The sequence below is a fragment of the Myotis nattereri genome (assembly GCF_964212035.1).
Source record: "Myotis nattereri genome assembly, chromosome: 1".
Taxonomy (NCBI): Eukaryota; Metazoa; Chordata; class Mammalia; order Chiroptera; family Vespertilionidae; genus Myotis; species Myotis nattereri.
Genome location: NC_138075.1, coordinates 184,061,402 through 184,076,039, shown reverse-complemented (window position 1 = coordinate 184,076,039; position 14,638 = coordinate 184,061,402). Strand labels below are relative to the sequence as shown.

Genomic DNA, 14,638 nt, shown 5'->3' with positions numbered 1-14,638 from the left:
GGGGTGATGGCTATGTTCATTTTCTTAATTGTAATTGTTTCCCAGGTACATACATATATTAAAACATCAAGTTGTATACTTTAAATGTGTGCAGTTTATTGTATTTCAATTATCCTATATAATCAAAGGCTAATATGCAAATTGTCCCTTCGACCAGGAGTTCAACCAGGGGACAGGGCCGGCCAGCCAACTGACCATGGCCCCACTTCCTGGCTGGCCTAGCCCTATTAGCACCGATGGGGCAGGCCTGCCAGACCCCACCCATGCATGAATTTGTGCACCGGGCCTCTAGTACTTCAATAAAACTATAAATTTAGGACAGTGAGCAAATGTGTCATACTGAATTTTCCATGAACTTCCATGTCTTGAAAGCTATTAAATTTTTAGTGAAAAGTCAACAAAGTTAGAATCAAAAGTAGTTTACTTATAATTATAAGGTCTAGTTTTAATTGTATTGTCTAACCAGTTTATTCTCTCAGTCAATTATTTACCCAGGGTTATGATTATTATTAAAATGTACTTTTGTGTTGAACTGCAGAAGTGGCTTTCAAACACTGTCATGCACAAGAACATTTGTGGGAACTTGTTAGACATGCGGATTCCTAGGCTTTACCCTCTAAGGACTGAATTGTGGATGTGGTCTTGGGGCCTGGGCATCTGCAAGTTTAGCAGGCTTCCCAGGCAATTTTAATGTATCTATCCATAGGCCACATTTTGGATTCACTTCTTCCCAGAACAATGTTTACATCAGAATTGTATGAACTTGGATGAGCACCATGGACCACTGGGGCCAGACTGAAATGGAGTATTCTTGATCTGGTTCTACCTGTATTTACACCACCTATTAGAGAAGGCAGCTGACTTATTTGGAAGAGGCAGCAAGTTTGCACTTGTGTGTTGGCTGATATTCATTGTGCCCACATTTGTTAGAAAATAAAAAGTGTACAGATATTAGAAAGAATTACGGTGCTATAAGATTTTTCTTTCCTCCTTTTCTTCTTCTGCTTCCTCCGCTTCCTCTTCTTCACAATATTCATTGGACTGCATTTGGTATTTTGTGTAATAATAATGGCAGCATGAAGAAGGAACCATCTTATACTTTACTAGAGGCCTGATGCATGAAATTCATGCAAGAGCAGGCCTTCCTTCCCCCAGCTGCTGGTGCCGGCTTCCCTCTGGAACACGGGCCCCAGGCTTCACTCGTAGCTTTGGCTTCATCCGGAAGGCTGTCCGGAAGGACGTCCGGTCTGATTAGCATATTATGCTTTTATTATTATAGATCAGGTACCTTTAAGAAATAAACACACAGTAAGAGTAACAAGATTTGCCGAAACCGGTTTGGCTCAGTGGATAGAGCGTCGGCCTGCGGACTGAAAGATCCAGGTTCGATTCCGGTCAAGGGCATGTACCTGGGTTGCGGGCACATCCCCAGTGGGAGATGTGCAGGAGGCGGCTGATCGATGTTTCTCTCCCATCGATGTTTCTGAACTCTCTATCTCTCTCCCTTCCTCTCTGTATAAAATCAATAAAATATATTTAAAAAAAAAAAAAAGAGTAACAAGATTTATCACTCTTAAGTTTGGCATCATGGTGAGCTGGCAAGCCTTCCCATAATGCATTTCTTTGTGCCGTTCCAGAGATAGATTTATGTTACCTATCAAAGCATAGCATTTCTTACCTTTTAAAGTACTTATATAAACTGGCAGGAAGTAATGTTCTGTGCAATTTTTTTTTTTTTCATTAGAAATGATGCCATGGTATGGGGAACAATTGGCCATTGTTACTGACCTGGTCCCCACAGTAATCACTGACAAGCGTGACAAGACTGGCAGCTGTTGTCATGGAGCTGTCCTAAGGCTGTGGAATAAAGTTAAAAGAGCTGTGCAGTACAGAGCTCACGCCTTCAGGTCCTGTGTAGGGTACAGTAACTAGCAGTGAACACACTAGCCTTAGGGTCGCAGTACTGTGGGGTCACATGCTACGTGGCACCAGGCTTTGAAGATGGGTGTCAGTTTTTAACTGGACTGTGCTGATTTGCTGCTTCTAAAAAACAATAGAGCTTTCAGCAGAGCCAGTGTTATAGTCCAGATCTGGAGTATGTGGTTTGATAATTTAAAAAATCCACATGGTAGTTATAAAGAAATGTATACTATAGATATAATGCAGATGGAAAACTAAAAAGCAGAGCTAGAATATTTCACAAAATTATAAATATATTTATGAACCTGAAGAATTGGGTGTCATATATACTTGGAAAATCAAATTTTGGATGCTCATTGGAGAACCACGAATGTTTTAGTCGTTCTTGTATCTTAAACGTATGTTGTTGAATACGCCTTACTGTCGTCTTCAGTACTACATTTAATCTTTTATTCCCCATAGACACGATGCCATTATTATCTCAGGAACTGAAATGGCCAAACAAATCCAGAAAGAAATACAAGAGGGTGTGGAGTCCTGGATTTCCCTTGGGAATAGAAGACCTCACCTCAGTATCATTTTAGTGGGAGATAACCCAGCAAGCCACACGTACGTCAGGAAGAAGATCCAAGCCGCCTCTGCTGTAGGTAGGAATGCTTTAGTTGTGTTTGTTATTAAAGAATGTTTCTGGTTTTACTTCAAAGTGTAATAATGAATGATCATTGTCAAATAAGTGTTATTTGAATAACATTTATTATTATGATAGATTTTTTTAGTTACCAATGTTTAGGTTCATTTCTTACCCCTTGTCTTTAAATTTCTTATTGAATCAATTCAATGTGATTTTAGATGCTATGATGAGATGTGAGAGGAAGACTTTACATTTAAAAGGACCATTTTTAATACATTTGCTTTAATGAGATAATAAATCTGGCCAGTTCACTCTGTCAAGTTTGACCTGTCAGTGGTGGTGATGCTATTGATGTTTTTACTGTATTCAAATTCACTAATAGTAGCTTATCACAAATAAGGGCAGTTTGCCACATAGGATCCTGGGCCAAAGAATGCATGTGAATCCTGTTTGAGAAATCTCTTCTGATGATGCTTAGAACACCATTTTTGTAGAAGGGCCTTTCCTTCCTGTGGGACAGGAGCAGGAAAAATCAGTTACACAAAGCATGTCAAACTTGCGGACTGCGTGTGGCCCAGCCAATATAATGGTATCTAAGAAACATTTTAATAAAAATTTCATAACTTAACTTTTACAATATCCTGATATACATAATTATTAATAATGAACTACAATGTTTGCTAATGACTGATTACTATAATCATGTTGCATTCATTTCCCTTACATGCCTTACATGCAGGCGCACCATTTCTCTCCACTAATACTAGCAGCGAATATTTTAGCAGCCCATTGCCACTCATTAGCCTTGGACTGACTTGTTTGGTGTGTGCAATAGGAAATATTTCACTTTTGGAGAACAAGAGAAATAGGTTTATTTGCATTACGCTTACTAATTTATGAAGTTATTCAGTGTCTGGTAAGTTAATGTCCAAGAAAAAATATTAATTTTTATTAAAATGTTCTATTATTTTATATTAATGATTACTCATTTATTTCAGCCCTTTGTGTTCAGCATTTCTCTATCAAAATAAACCTACGTTTCAATGAAAATTGAAGCTTTTGTTTTTTTGTGGCCCACATAAACTTAAACCTTGTTTATTTGGTCCATGTTAGCCTTTGAGTTTGACAGGCTTGAGTTACACACTGTGTAAGACACCACTAATGAAAAGCACACATCGTTGTTAGCCAGGTGACTGTCTGTGCTTGTTTTCTTCTAGGTATCTATAGTGAGATCATTCTAAAGTCTAAGGATGTTTCTCAAGAAGAGCTTTTGGATATAACTGATCAACTGAACATGGACCCAAGAGTCAGTGGCATATTAGTTCAGTTGCCACTGCCAGGTATTTAATGCTTTTCTATATGTCTGCTTTGGTTAGGATAAAGGGCACCTTTCAGCATTATGTCATGATACTGCAAGTAATTTATATAATTTGTTCAGAAGGGATCAAGCTATTATACTATCATGTAATAGTGACAATTTCTGAATGACTTATGCTTACAGTGACTGAAAATTGTGAAAGAACAACTTCGACATTGACAATACACGCAGTCCTTGCTTTGCACAGTATTGCAAGACCGTAAAATGACTGTGTAAGCTGAAATCAGGCAAAGTGATCTTAATAATCAAGGGCAAAAATGACAATTGTTCCATGACTCTAAAATGTTTTCCCAAACTATTATAAATTTACTTACTGTGGTTTATAAATGTACAGGGAAATGAAAAATAGTAAAACTAATATTTATTTAGTACACTGTAGTTTAAAACATTAAAACACTGAGAATGAAAGTATTTCATTTCTTTACAAAAAACTTGTCAAGAGTTTGAACAGAACTTACCGTCTTCTCATTGTATGATTTACAATATGGAACAAGCATCTTTTCTAAGTCTTGGTGACTTGAACTTTCATATTTCTTTTTAAGTTTGGATCAGCTTTCATTTTTTTGTTTGTACTTTTAAAGTTGTAAATATTTCTGAGTTTCTTCAAAGCGAGGTTTTATGCCAGTGTCACTTCCTCTGGGACATTGTCATTCTTTTTGTCATAACTTTCCTCACTGATGTTGGTAAGTTCACCTTCTCTGAATTCCTGTCACTGCCTAGCTAAGTTGCTCTAAAGGGCGCAGTGTCAACATTCCAATCACCTATTTCTTGTACAGCCATTTATATTCTATTAGCACCCTGTTGAAGCAACCTGAGCTTGTTTTTTAGGTTATAGGTCTTACATTCACTTCATGAGGGCCTAGATTTTTCATGTCTTTGCTTGGCTGTCACCATTTTCAGATCTATTCAATCCACTTTCAGTTCTAGCAACATCACATTTTGACTCTGCTGCACTTTTCCTCTTCATAGGCTAATTCCCTCTGTTGATTACTCACTTTGGGGAAATGTCATGTGAATTGTGACGTTACACTTGGAGACAAGGAGGCAACATGCTTTGCTGTCTATGTTTGAACTGAATACAGATGTGCAGTGGGCAATCATCGATGGACTTTGAAAGGAGTGATATGTTGGTCACTGCTCCTGATGCTACATCTATTATTTAAATAGGGATTTACAGACCAAAGAGCCAGCAACTCTGACATAATATAGTTAATATACCATGGTCACTGACATGTGAATTGTGTTATTGGAGGGCTGGTGTTATTTAATTAGTTGTGGCTCTAAAATTTGTGCATTTTCAACAAGCAAAGCAAGGACTGCTGATATAGGTTACATTAGTTTTGTGCAGTTTCGCACCTTCTGTAAGTTTGAACTGGCAGAAAATAAAGATGCATGATGCTTTGCTTCGCATCTTTATATGGTATTAATATTTTAATTTCTCCAACAATATAACCTAATATCTTAGTATGTTATAACTTATGTGTTGCTCAAATTATACCCAAAATTTATATGTCTAATTCCAACACGGCTGCATTTTAAAAAATAATAAAGTTGGAAAGGATCTTGGAAGTTATCAAGTCATCAAGGTTTCCCTCTGAGAAAGTGCTTCTGATAGGTAATACTATGGATTCATACTGTTAAAATTAGTATAGTAATTCATCACTTACTTTTAGAACTGGAAAGAAATTCAACATGTACAACACCTTCATTTCATATTATAGGAAACTGAGGTCTAGATATTATCAGGGGTTTGCAAGCATCATAAATCTGTCCAAAAATATTGGCAATGGGTTTAAACCCAATTGTTTGGCTCATGCAAAAAAAAAGTAAAAAACTTTTTTGTACTGTATTTGCCAAGCAATCTATAGTTTGCAGTTTATGAAATGTCTCTCATTTTCATTTGTACTTCATCCAAATCCTATATAATAAAACCCTAATATGCAAATCGACTGAACTGCGGAATGACTGGTTGCTATGATGCTCACTGACCACCAGGGGGCAGATGCTCAATGCAGGAGCTTCCCCCTGGTGGTCAGTGTGCTCCCACAGGGGGAGTGCTGCTCAGCCAGAAGCTGGGCTCATGGCTGGTGAGCAAAGCAGTGGCAGGTGGGTGGACTGAGAGAGAGATGTCTGCCTGCCGGCTTAGGCCCAATTCCCAGGGGGATCGGGCCTAAGCTGACAGGCAGACATGGGGGATTGGGCCTAAACTGCAAGGCAGACATCCCCCGAGGTGTCCCAGACTGTGAGAGGGCACAGGCCAGGCTGAGGGCCGTTCCCCCCCTCCCCCCCCCACCCCCAAGTGCATGAATCTTGTGCACTGGGTCTCTAGTAGTTATATAAAATGTTACAAATTTCCAAATAACAACATTCAATTTAGTTTGTCTTAAAAATTAAATTTATATCTGTAGAAATTTTACCCCTTTTTGGGCAATATCACTCATTTGGTGAATTTGTTAGCAATACCACTAGATGGCACTGGTGATCTATCTGTATAGAAATAAATTGTTTGAGTCCTGTTTATTTTGGAGGGTGAGAAGCATGGAGCCAAAGGTGGTAACTAACATCTGGATGCTCTCAGAAAGAGCAATTTTCAATTAGCTGAAAAGCCAGTAATATACAAAATAGTAGTGGCTAACATTTATTAGATTAAGCAGTTAAATTTCAGTCACTTTACATTTATTAACTTATTGAAATCCTCACAATAATCTTGTGGGATTGGAGCTTTTATTATGCACATTTTACTGATGAGGGATTAGAGACCCATAGAGGTTAAACTTTTCTTAAGGTTACAGAGCTGGTAAGTAATTGCACTGAGATGTGAATACTTACTCATGGCATTACTTCCAGTGGTTCTCAACCTGTGGGTCGTGATCCCTGAAAATACATCCTGCATTTCAGATGTTTACATTACGATTCATAACAGTAGCAAAATTACAGTTATGAAGTAGCAACAAAAATAATTTTATGGTTGGGGATCACCACAACATGAGGAACTGTATTGAAGGGTCACAGCATTAGGAAGGTTGAGAACCTTATGTTATCTGGTGAATAATCTGTGCTTACTATGTTGCAGGTACTCTTTTATGCAGCTTATTTTATTTAATCTTTAAAACAGCCTTATGCCGTAGGAGTTATCGTCTTCATTTCACAGATGAAGAAACACAGAGGTTAAATGAATTGTCCAATGTTACTTGATAGTCAAAGGTAGAGCCAGGCCCCAAATTCAGGCAGTCTGATTCCAGAGCCTGCCTTTTTAACCTTTATTGACCTACATCTGCTGACTCTGAACATTACAGGCATGTGTTTCAAACATTCACATTCAGGTTCCTAGTGCATGTAACTACCATCTCCTCTAGAATTACCTCAGTGATCTTCCGTCTGTTCTACTTGCTCTCCAGCCCTGTAACCTATATTGTTATGGCTTTGTCCTGCTCAGTAATGATATTTCTATCATTATACATAATTTGTTTTTGGTAAGGGTAAAAAATGATAATAGCAAGAGTAAAAACTATAAATATAATTATAAAGACTATAAATATTAAATAGGCTATTCATCCTGAAGTGGCCTATGTCTTATTTTAGTAATCGTATACTGAGTGGTATGTTGTTGCCAGCAGAAGATACCATTCAGCTTTGGATATTTGCGGTCTGAGTTTATAATCTGACCTTCTGATTCACTGATTGTTATTTAACTGATGACTCACTTTTTTTCTCTTTGTAAAAAGAGGATTGAAACTATATAACTCATTTGAGTCATATACTTTGTTGGTTAATACAGAAAGTTGATTAAAAAGGAAAATCATAAAAACAATGCATATTTAGCTTAAGCATTGTATTATAACATAAAACATTTAAATAACTCATTTACTCATCAATTTTTTGGTGTGGGTCCAAGACTCTTTGGAACCTACTGATTAGAATTTTGTATCGTCTTATAGCATTAATAATACCTATGATTTATTGGCTAGAATTTTCAGTTGGAGGTGAAGGTCAGAGAAATTTTGTCCAGATTTAGAAAATATCTCCCTAATTTCATAGTTGTCTTGTTTTTATCTAAATTATTACTAATTCTTTTTACTTCTTGAGTCTTTCCAGAACATTCAGCTTAATTTTCATAAATATAACTTTTCACAGTCCATTATTATTTGGTTATATCATTTTAAAATTAAATTACATAATTTACTGCAAAATAATTGGCAAAACCAGATTGAGGTAAATGCACAATTATTTCTTGATTATCATGAAATTCAACTGGTAGGAACTACTCTCTGATATCCTTTTGGCAAGTCCTGGACATCAGCCTGCATGTTTTACAGAAGCTGTGGAATACATTAGTCATTTTGGTAGGGGGCTATGTAGAAGTGGGTTGAGATAGCCTCTCCTGTACAAGTCTGATAGGATTGTTATAATGAACCAATGAGTAAATGAGCAAATGAAACAATTCTATTCAATTACACCTCCAATATTCTATCATTTGGTTAATAATCTGAATTCAAATTATTTCATGACTTAGAAATCTGAGATTAATTTTTACAATTGTGGAAATATCTTAAGTAAAAGAAATTTCAAGTTAGGATTATAATTCTGATGTTGGAGGACAAGTTTGCATAAGGATTAAACAATGTACAAGCAGTTTCCATGGACTCATTTGGATAGAAAGCAAAGAAATGAGGTAGATTTATAGCTAATAAGTCAACAAAGGAAATAGAATGGAATTATTAAAAACATTTAATTATTCTAAAGGGGGAAGAAAAAAAGGAAATGACAATAATGAAAGCATATAACAGTTGATAGATTTGGTTAAATAAAATAAAATGTTGTAAATAACTCAATTAAATATCAGACTTTAACAGATTGAATAAAAAGCAAGACCCAACTATATGCTGCCTATAACACACACACTTCAAGTATAAAGACACAAAGAGGTTAAAAGCAAAATGATGGAAAATACATATTATGCTAACACTAATCAAAAGGAAGTGAAGTGATTATGTTAATACTGGATAGAGTATATTCCAGAGTGATGAATATTACCAGGGAGAAATAAGGTTACTTCAGAGTAATAACGGAATTGTTTATTAAAAAGAAATGGCAATTTAAATTATTTATATATCCAAGAAGAAAGCTTTAAAATAAATTCAACAAAAATTAATAGAATTAAAAGGAAGACTAACTAAAAATTATAATAGATTTCAGTACTTCTCTCTCAATAATTGAAAGAACAAGTGTTCAAAAATTCAGTAAAGATAAAGATTTGAAGTACAGTTTCATCCAATTTGACCTAATTGACATTTATAGAACAGTCTTCTAATAAAGAACAAAGTACACACTTTTTCTAAGTTCACATAGAACCTTTATCAAGATATAGCATTTTCTAGGTCATAAAGCTTTACATTGTGTAAAAGGTTCATGGTACCTAAAGTATGTTTTTCACCACAATGGAATTAAATTAAAAATATTCAATACACTTTTAAATAACCCACATGTTAATATACTATAGTCATGGATTGGAAGACTAAATATTGTTAAGAGGTCAATTATCCTCAAATTGATTTGTAGATTCAAGAGAGTCCTAATTAAAATTCTAATATACTATTTTTGTAGAAATTGACAAATTATAAAATTTATATGGAAATGTGAAATACTTAGAATAGTCAAAATAACTTTAAAAATGAGTGACATAGTTGGAATATTAATACTGCCTGATTTTAAGACTGATTATAAAGCTGCGTAATCAAGGCCATGTGGTATTCCAACCAAATTAGAAAAACAGATCAATGGAACAAGATTGAAAGCCCAGAAATAGAACCACACTTATATCGACAACTGATTTTTGACAAAAGTAGAAAGATCAATAATATGCTTTCAACTTGTGGTGCTGGAACAATTGTATTTTATGTGGATATGAAAGGAGAACTTGATAAATTAGACTTCACTGAAATAGAAAACTATGCTCTTCAAAAGATACTATTAAAAGAATGAAAAGATAAGACACAGACTGGAGGAGTATATTTGCAAAGCATATTTTGATAACATGTACATACAGAATATACAAAGAGCTCTCAAAAATCAATAATTTAGTGAAAATAAAAACAACCCAATTAAACAAAGCCCACTCCTAGCCAGATTAACATAAATCCTCTTGTCCCAACAACAAAGAAAAGTCGATAAAATTAAGAATTAATTTTTTTCTTGACCCATGAAAGAACTGAGGTTGCAGGGAAAACCGCCACTCAAAAATATGGAGAAAGAGAATCAAATTCAGTCACAATCAATATCTACTTAGTTGAAAGAGAAATTATGGGAGCCATAGATAGATAAGAACACTTAAATGGTAAATTTGCTGAATTTCTGGAAAACAAATAAATGCAATAAAACTATATGAAAAGGAAGACATGGGAATGCTACACACAGGATTCAGGATAAACTTTACATCAGGTTGGAGCAAGAAAGGGGATGGGTTAATGGGCGGATTGTATGGTTAGGTATAGATGACTGTTAAAGCCATAACTTTGTTTGTGGTGGTGGATTTGCATATGCCTACCTTATGAAAAATAGCTATTTATATATTTTGTAATTGGATTGTGCTTAGATCAAAATTGAGATTTTGTCTCAAGCCATAAATTATGATTCAACCATTTTATGCATTTGAAGTTTATTCAAAGAAAAAGGCCAGATTTTGAAAAGAATATTTTATTCCAAATCTTTTCAGACAAAATTTGAGTATTCACATAGAAACAAAGCCATCCTCACAATACCATTCATCTAGTTAAAAAGAAATTCTTAGGTAACATTTTTATCAAAGAATGTATGAGCAAGGGGACAAAAATGAAAGGTGAATCTCCTACATGTGGAATAGTTAACCACGTGATGGCAATTTTGAGAAAGTAGTGACTTTAAAAAATGTTAATGGTTTATACTAGAAGCTGAGTAAATTACTGAGATATAATTGACATATTAGTGAGATTGGCAGGTCTTTGTACCCACTTATGTCTCTTTCCACTCAGACCCAGGTGAAATCCATCTCAAGAGTTTTTTTAGTCACTCAAATCTATGTAATTACATCTTTCTGAGTACTTGCTATCACAAACAGGTTATCCTATATAATAAAAGGCTAATATGCAAATTGACCAAATGGCAGAACGACTGGTTGCTATGATGTGCACTGACTACCAGGTGACACTCAACACAGGAGCTTCCCCTTGGTGGTCAGTGCGTTCCCACAGTGGGAGCACTGCTCAGCCAGAAGCCGTGAGCTGGGCTCATAGCTGGGGAGCACAGCAGCGGTGGCGGGAGACTCCTGCAGCGGCGGTGGCGGGAGAGCGGGCCTAAGCCATCAGTCGGACATTCGCTGAGGGTTCCCGAACTGTGAGAGGGTACAGGCTAGGCTGAGGGACCCCCTAAGTGCATGAATTTTGTACACCAGGCCTCTAGTATCATAAAACTTGATATGATATACTTCTCAAAGTATATTTAAAATCTGGAATTCTTGAACTACAGAGGTTACTTCTTTTCTTTTTCACCTTTTTTCTTTTACCATGATATTCTCATATATTTTCTAGTGTATTCATCTTGGGTCAAGAATTTATCAAAATCAAAAGACCTTTTAAACATCTGGATTTTTTTTTTTTTTGTAGAAAGTCTTTTAAAATACACATTTGTATGATTTCTTTGTGACCCTCTTCATTCATTTACCAATTCAACAACTGTTTACTTAGAGTTCAATCTATATACAACTCTGTGCTAAGCACTAGGGGAAAGTGGTAGTTGGAAAAAAATTTGGACTAGCTGTCCTTGAGATGTTTGCAAGCAAGATTCCCCAAACACAGCATCTCTTCTTTTCCCTTGTGTGTAAAAGAAGCTCCTTAGAATAGACATGCTCACCTACCTATGTGTTTTCTTCTATAGAATATGCACTGCTTCGAGTGCTGTACTATATATTTGATAGGAGTTACTTAGTGTAGTGCCTAGGAAACTGAGGACTTAACAAACCAAGGTGTCTTCAATACTCCTTCTGAAGAATAAGGCTATTTTTGGATCCCCGTGTACTTTTCAGGTCACTTAAGAGATACATGCAGGGCAGAGATAGTAACTTTTGCATGATATGTAGGTTCCCACTCCATTAATCAGTTTTTATAGCCTGTGAAGTAAGCCTGCCTGGGATGTTGTTGCAGCTTCTATGGCCTTATAGGAGAAAAAGGCTAAGGAAGGGTGGAGAACCATACCTCCCACTCTGCCTCCAGGCTCTACTCTATTCTCGAATTTGGGGATGTAGAAGTACAGTGAGGTGGCAGTCACTCCACATTCTTTTTTCATCCCCTCACTCCTTGATGATGAAACAACTCTTAAATTATATTGTGCAAGTGGTAAGCACCTGGTAAATATTTCCTGTCTTGAAACCTTGATGTAGAACCTATAGGGTGTAACTTAAATATTATTTATTATTATTATTTTTTAAAACATATTTTATTGATTTTTATAGAGAGGAAGGGAGAGGGATAGAAAGCTATAAACATCAATGAGAGAGAAACATCGACTAGTTGCTTCCTACACAACCCCTAAACCCCTACTGGGGATTGAGCCTACAAACAAGGTACATGCCCTTGACTGGAATCGAACCCGGGACCTTAAGTCCGTGGGCCAATGCTCTATCCACTGAGCCAAACTGGTTAGGGCCTAAATATTATTTATTGACTTGAAAAGTGTACACAGCTTGTAAAAATATCTCTCATTTACTCCTAGAAAATAATTAACTCATTAAGAGGCCATAACTAAATACTTTGATTAAGCAGGCATTTATTTCATTAGAATGTAAGTTACAGAGGGTAAGAATTTTTGTCTGTCTGATTCACTTATATATCCTAAACTCTTAGAACTGTACTAGGCACATGGTACACACTCAATAAATATTTATTGAGTGAATAAATGAGTGCATTTTTCAAGGGCCTTTTATTCATGTTTATTAGAATGAAGCTGTGTTTGAAATTTCTAATTTTTCAAGTCCTGAAAGGAGGTAATAAATGAAAAATAAACATGAATCTTTTACAAATATTTGTTTTTAAATTTGTATCGGAGAATGTAGAAGTGCCAGGTATCTAATAATAGAAATGCAAATATTGACAAATTTTAATGAAAGCCATCTTTATTATATTTTTAAAGGTAAAAGTCAGAGGTTAGAGAAGAGTCAGTCATTTTTTTCCTTATGGCAGTCTGCTCTAATTGTCCTCAGTTGTCCACTTATTATCCACTAATTTTGTCTCAGTTTCTTCATTTATGAATCAGGGGTAATAGTAGTCATTTATTCAATAAATGATTAGGTACTATTCTTTTTAAAAAATATCTTTTTATTGATTTTTAGAGAGAGAGGGAGAGTGGTAGAGAGATAAGAAACATCAATGAGGGAGAAACATCATCGATAGGCTGCCTCCTCCACACCCGCTCCAGGGATTCTAGGCTGCAACCCAGGAATGTGCCCTATCAGAATCGAACCAGTGATCTCTTGATTCATAGGTCAACACTCAACCAGTGGGCTACCCCAGGCGGGCTAGATATTATTCTTTGTGGTAGGAATACACCAGTGACAAAAAATTTGAAATGTCTTCCTTTGTGAAGTAGCAGGAGAGACAGCCAATAGAAAATAAACACAGTAAGTAATTATATTTATTAGAAGTTGATATGCTGTGGGGAAAAAAAGAAATGGAGCATGGTAAAGAAGATCGAGATATTGGGGAACAGGTTGTATTTTTGTTTTCCCTTCAATATTTTATTATGACAAATTTCAAACATTCAGAAAAGTTAAAAGAATGGTACAGTGAACACCACATGCCCCCAACCTAGATTCTAATTATTAACACATCACATTTATCCATCTATCAGTCCATCTTATTTTTGAAGCATTTAAAGGTAAGAACACTTAATGTACCCCTAAACATAAGTGTGCATATTATTATTTACAGTATTTACATTTTCATGTGAAATTTACATGCACTAAAATGAATAAATCTTAAATGTACTCACATGTAAATTTTGAAAAATACAAACTCTCATGTAACTAGATACTTTCAATTGAGAGACTTTCCTCATTTTTGAGATTGCTTTGGATATTTTTAGTTCTTTTCATAGCCATATAAATTTTAGAATCAGTTTGTCAGCTTCTACCAAAAAACCCTCATAGGATTATGATAGAGATTACATTGAATCTAAAGATCGATTTGGAAGAAGTGACATCCTGTGATGTTGTAGTTTTCATTATAGAAGTTATCTTCCATACTTTAAAATTTACTTCTACGTGTTTTATGATTTGAACACTATTATAAATAGAATTTTTAGAATTTAATTTTCTAGTAGTTGCTGTTTGTATAAAAAATACAATTGATTTATTTGTATGTTGACTTTGTATTCTGTGATCTTGTTAAATTCATTTTATTCTTTTATTTTTTACTAGAGGCCTGATGCATGAAATTCATGCAAGGGGCTCAGCCCTTGCAGCCCCAGCTTCGTCCGGAAGGTTGTCTGGAAGGTCGTCTGGATGGTCATTCTGCTGTTTGGCCATTCAGTCTAATTAGCATATTATGCTTTTATTATTATAGATTTGTAAACTAGAGGCCCAGTGTACAAAATTTGTGCACTTGGGGGATCCCTCAGCCCAGCCTGTGCCCTTCTGCAAACTAGTAGCCCTCAGGGGATATTTGACTGATGGCTTAGGCCTG

The 14,638-nt window shown here is 35.6% G+C and overlaps 1 protein-coding gene across 2 annotated transcripts in view; it reads left to right on the top strand.

Annotated features, from left to right (window-relative positions):
* The window catches only part of MTHFD2L (methylenetetrahydrofolate dehydrogenase (NADP+ dependent) 2 like), a 110,793-nt gene that overhangs the window by 13,495 nt on the left and 82,660 nt on the right, over positions 1-14,638 (top strand). For both annotated transcript variants that reach the window (XM_081114022.1, XM_081114021.1), the window contains exons 2-3: positions 2,383-2,567; positions 3,769-3,891. In XM_081114022.1, the coding sequence (XP_080970148.1) occupies positions 2,383-2,567; positions 3,769-3,891 (308 nt within the window). The remainder of the gene's footprint in view (positions 1-2,382; positions 2,568-3,768; positions 3,892-14,638) is intronic.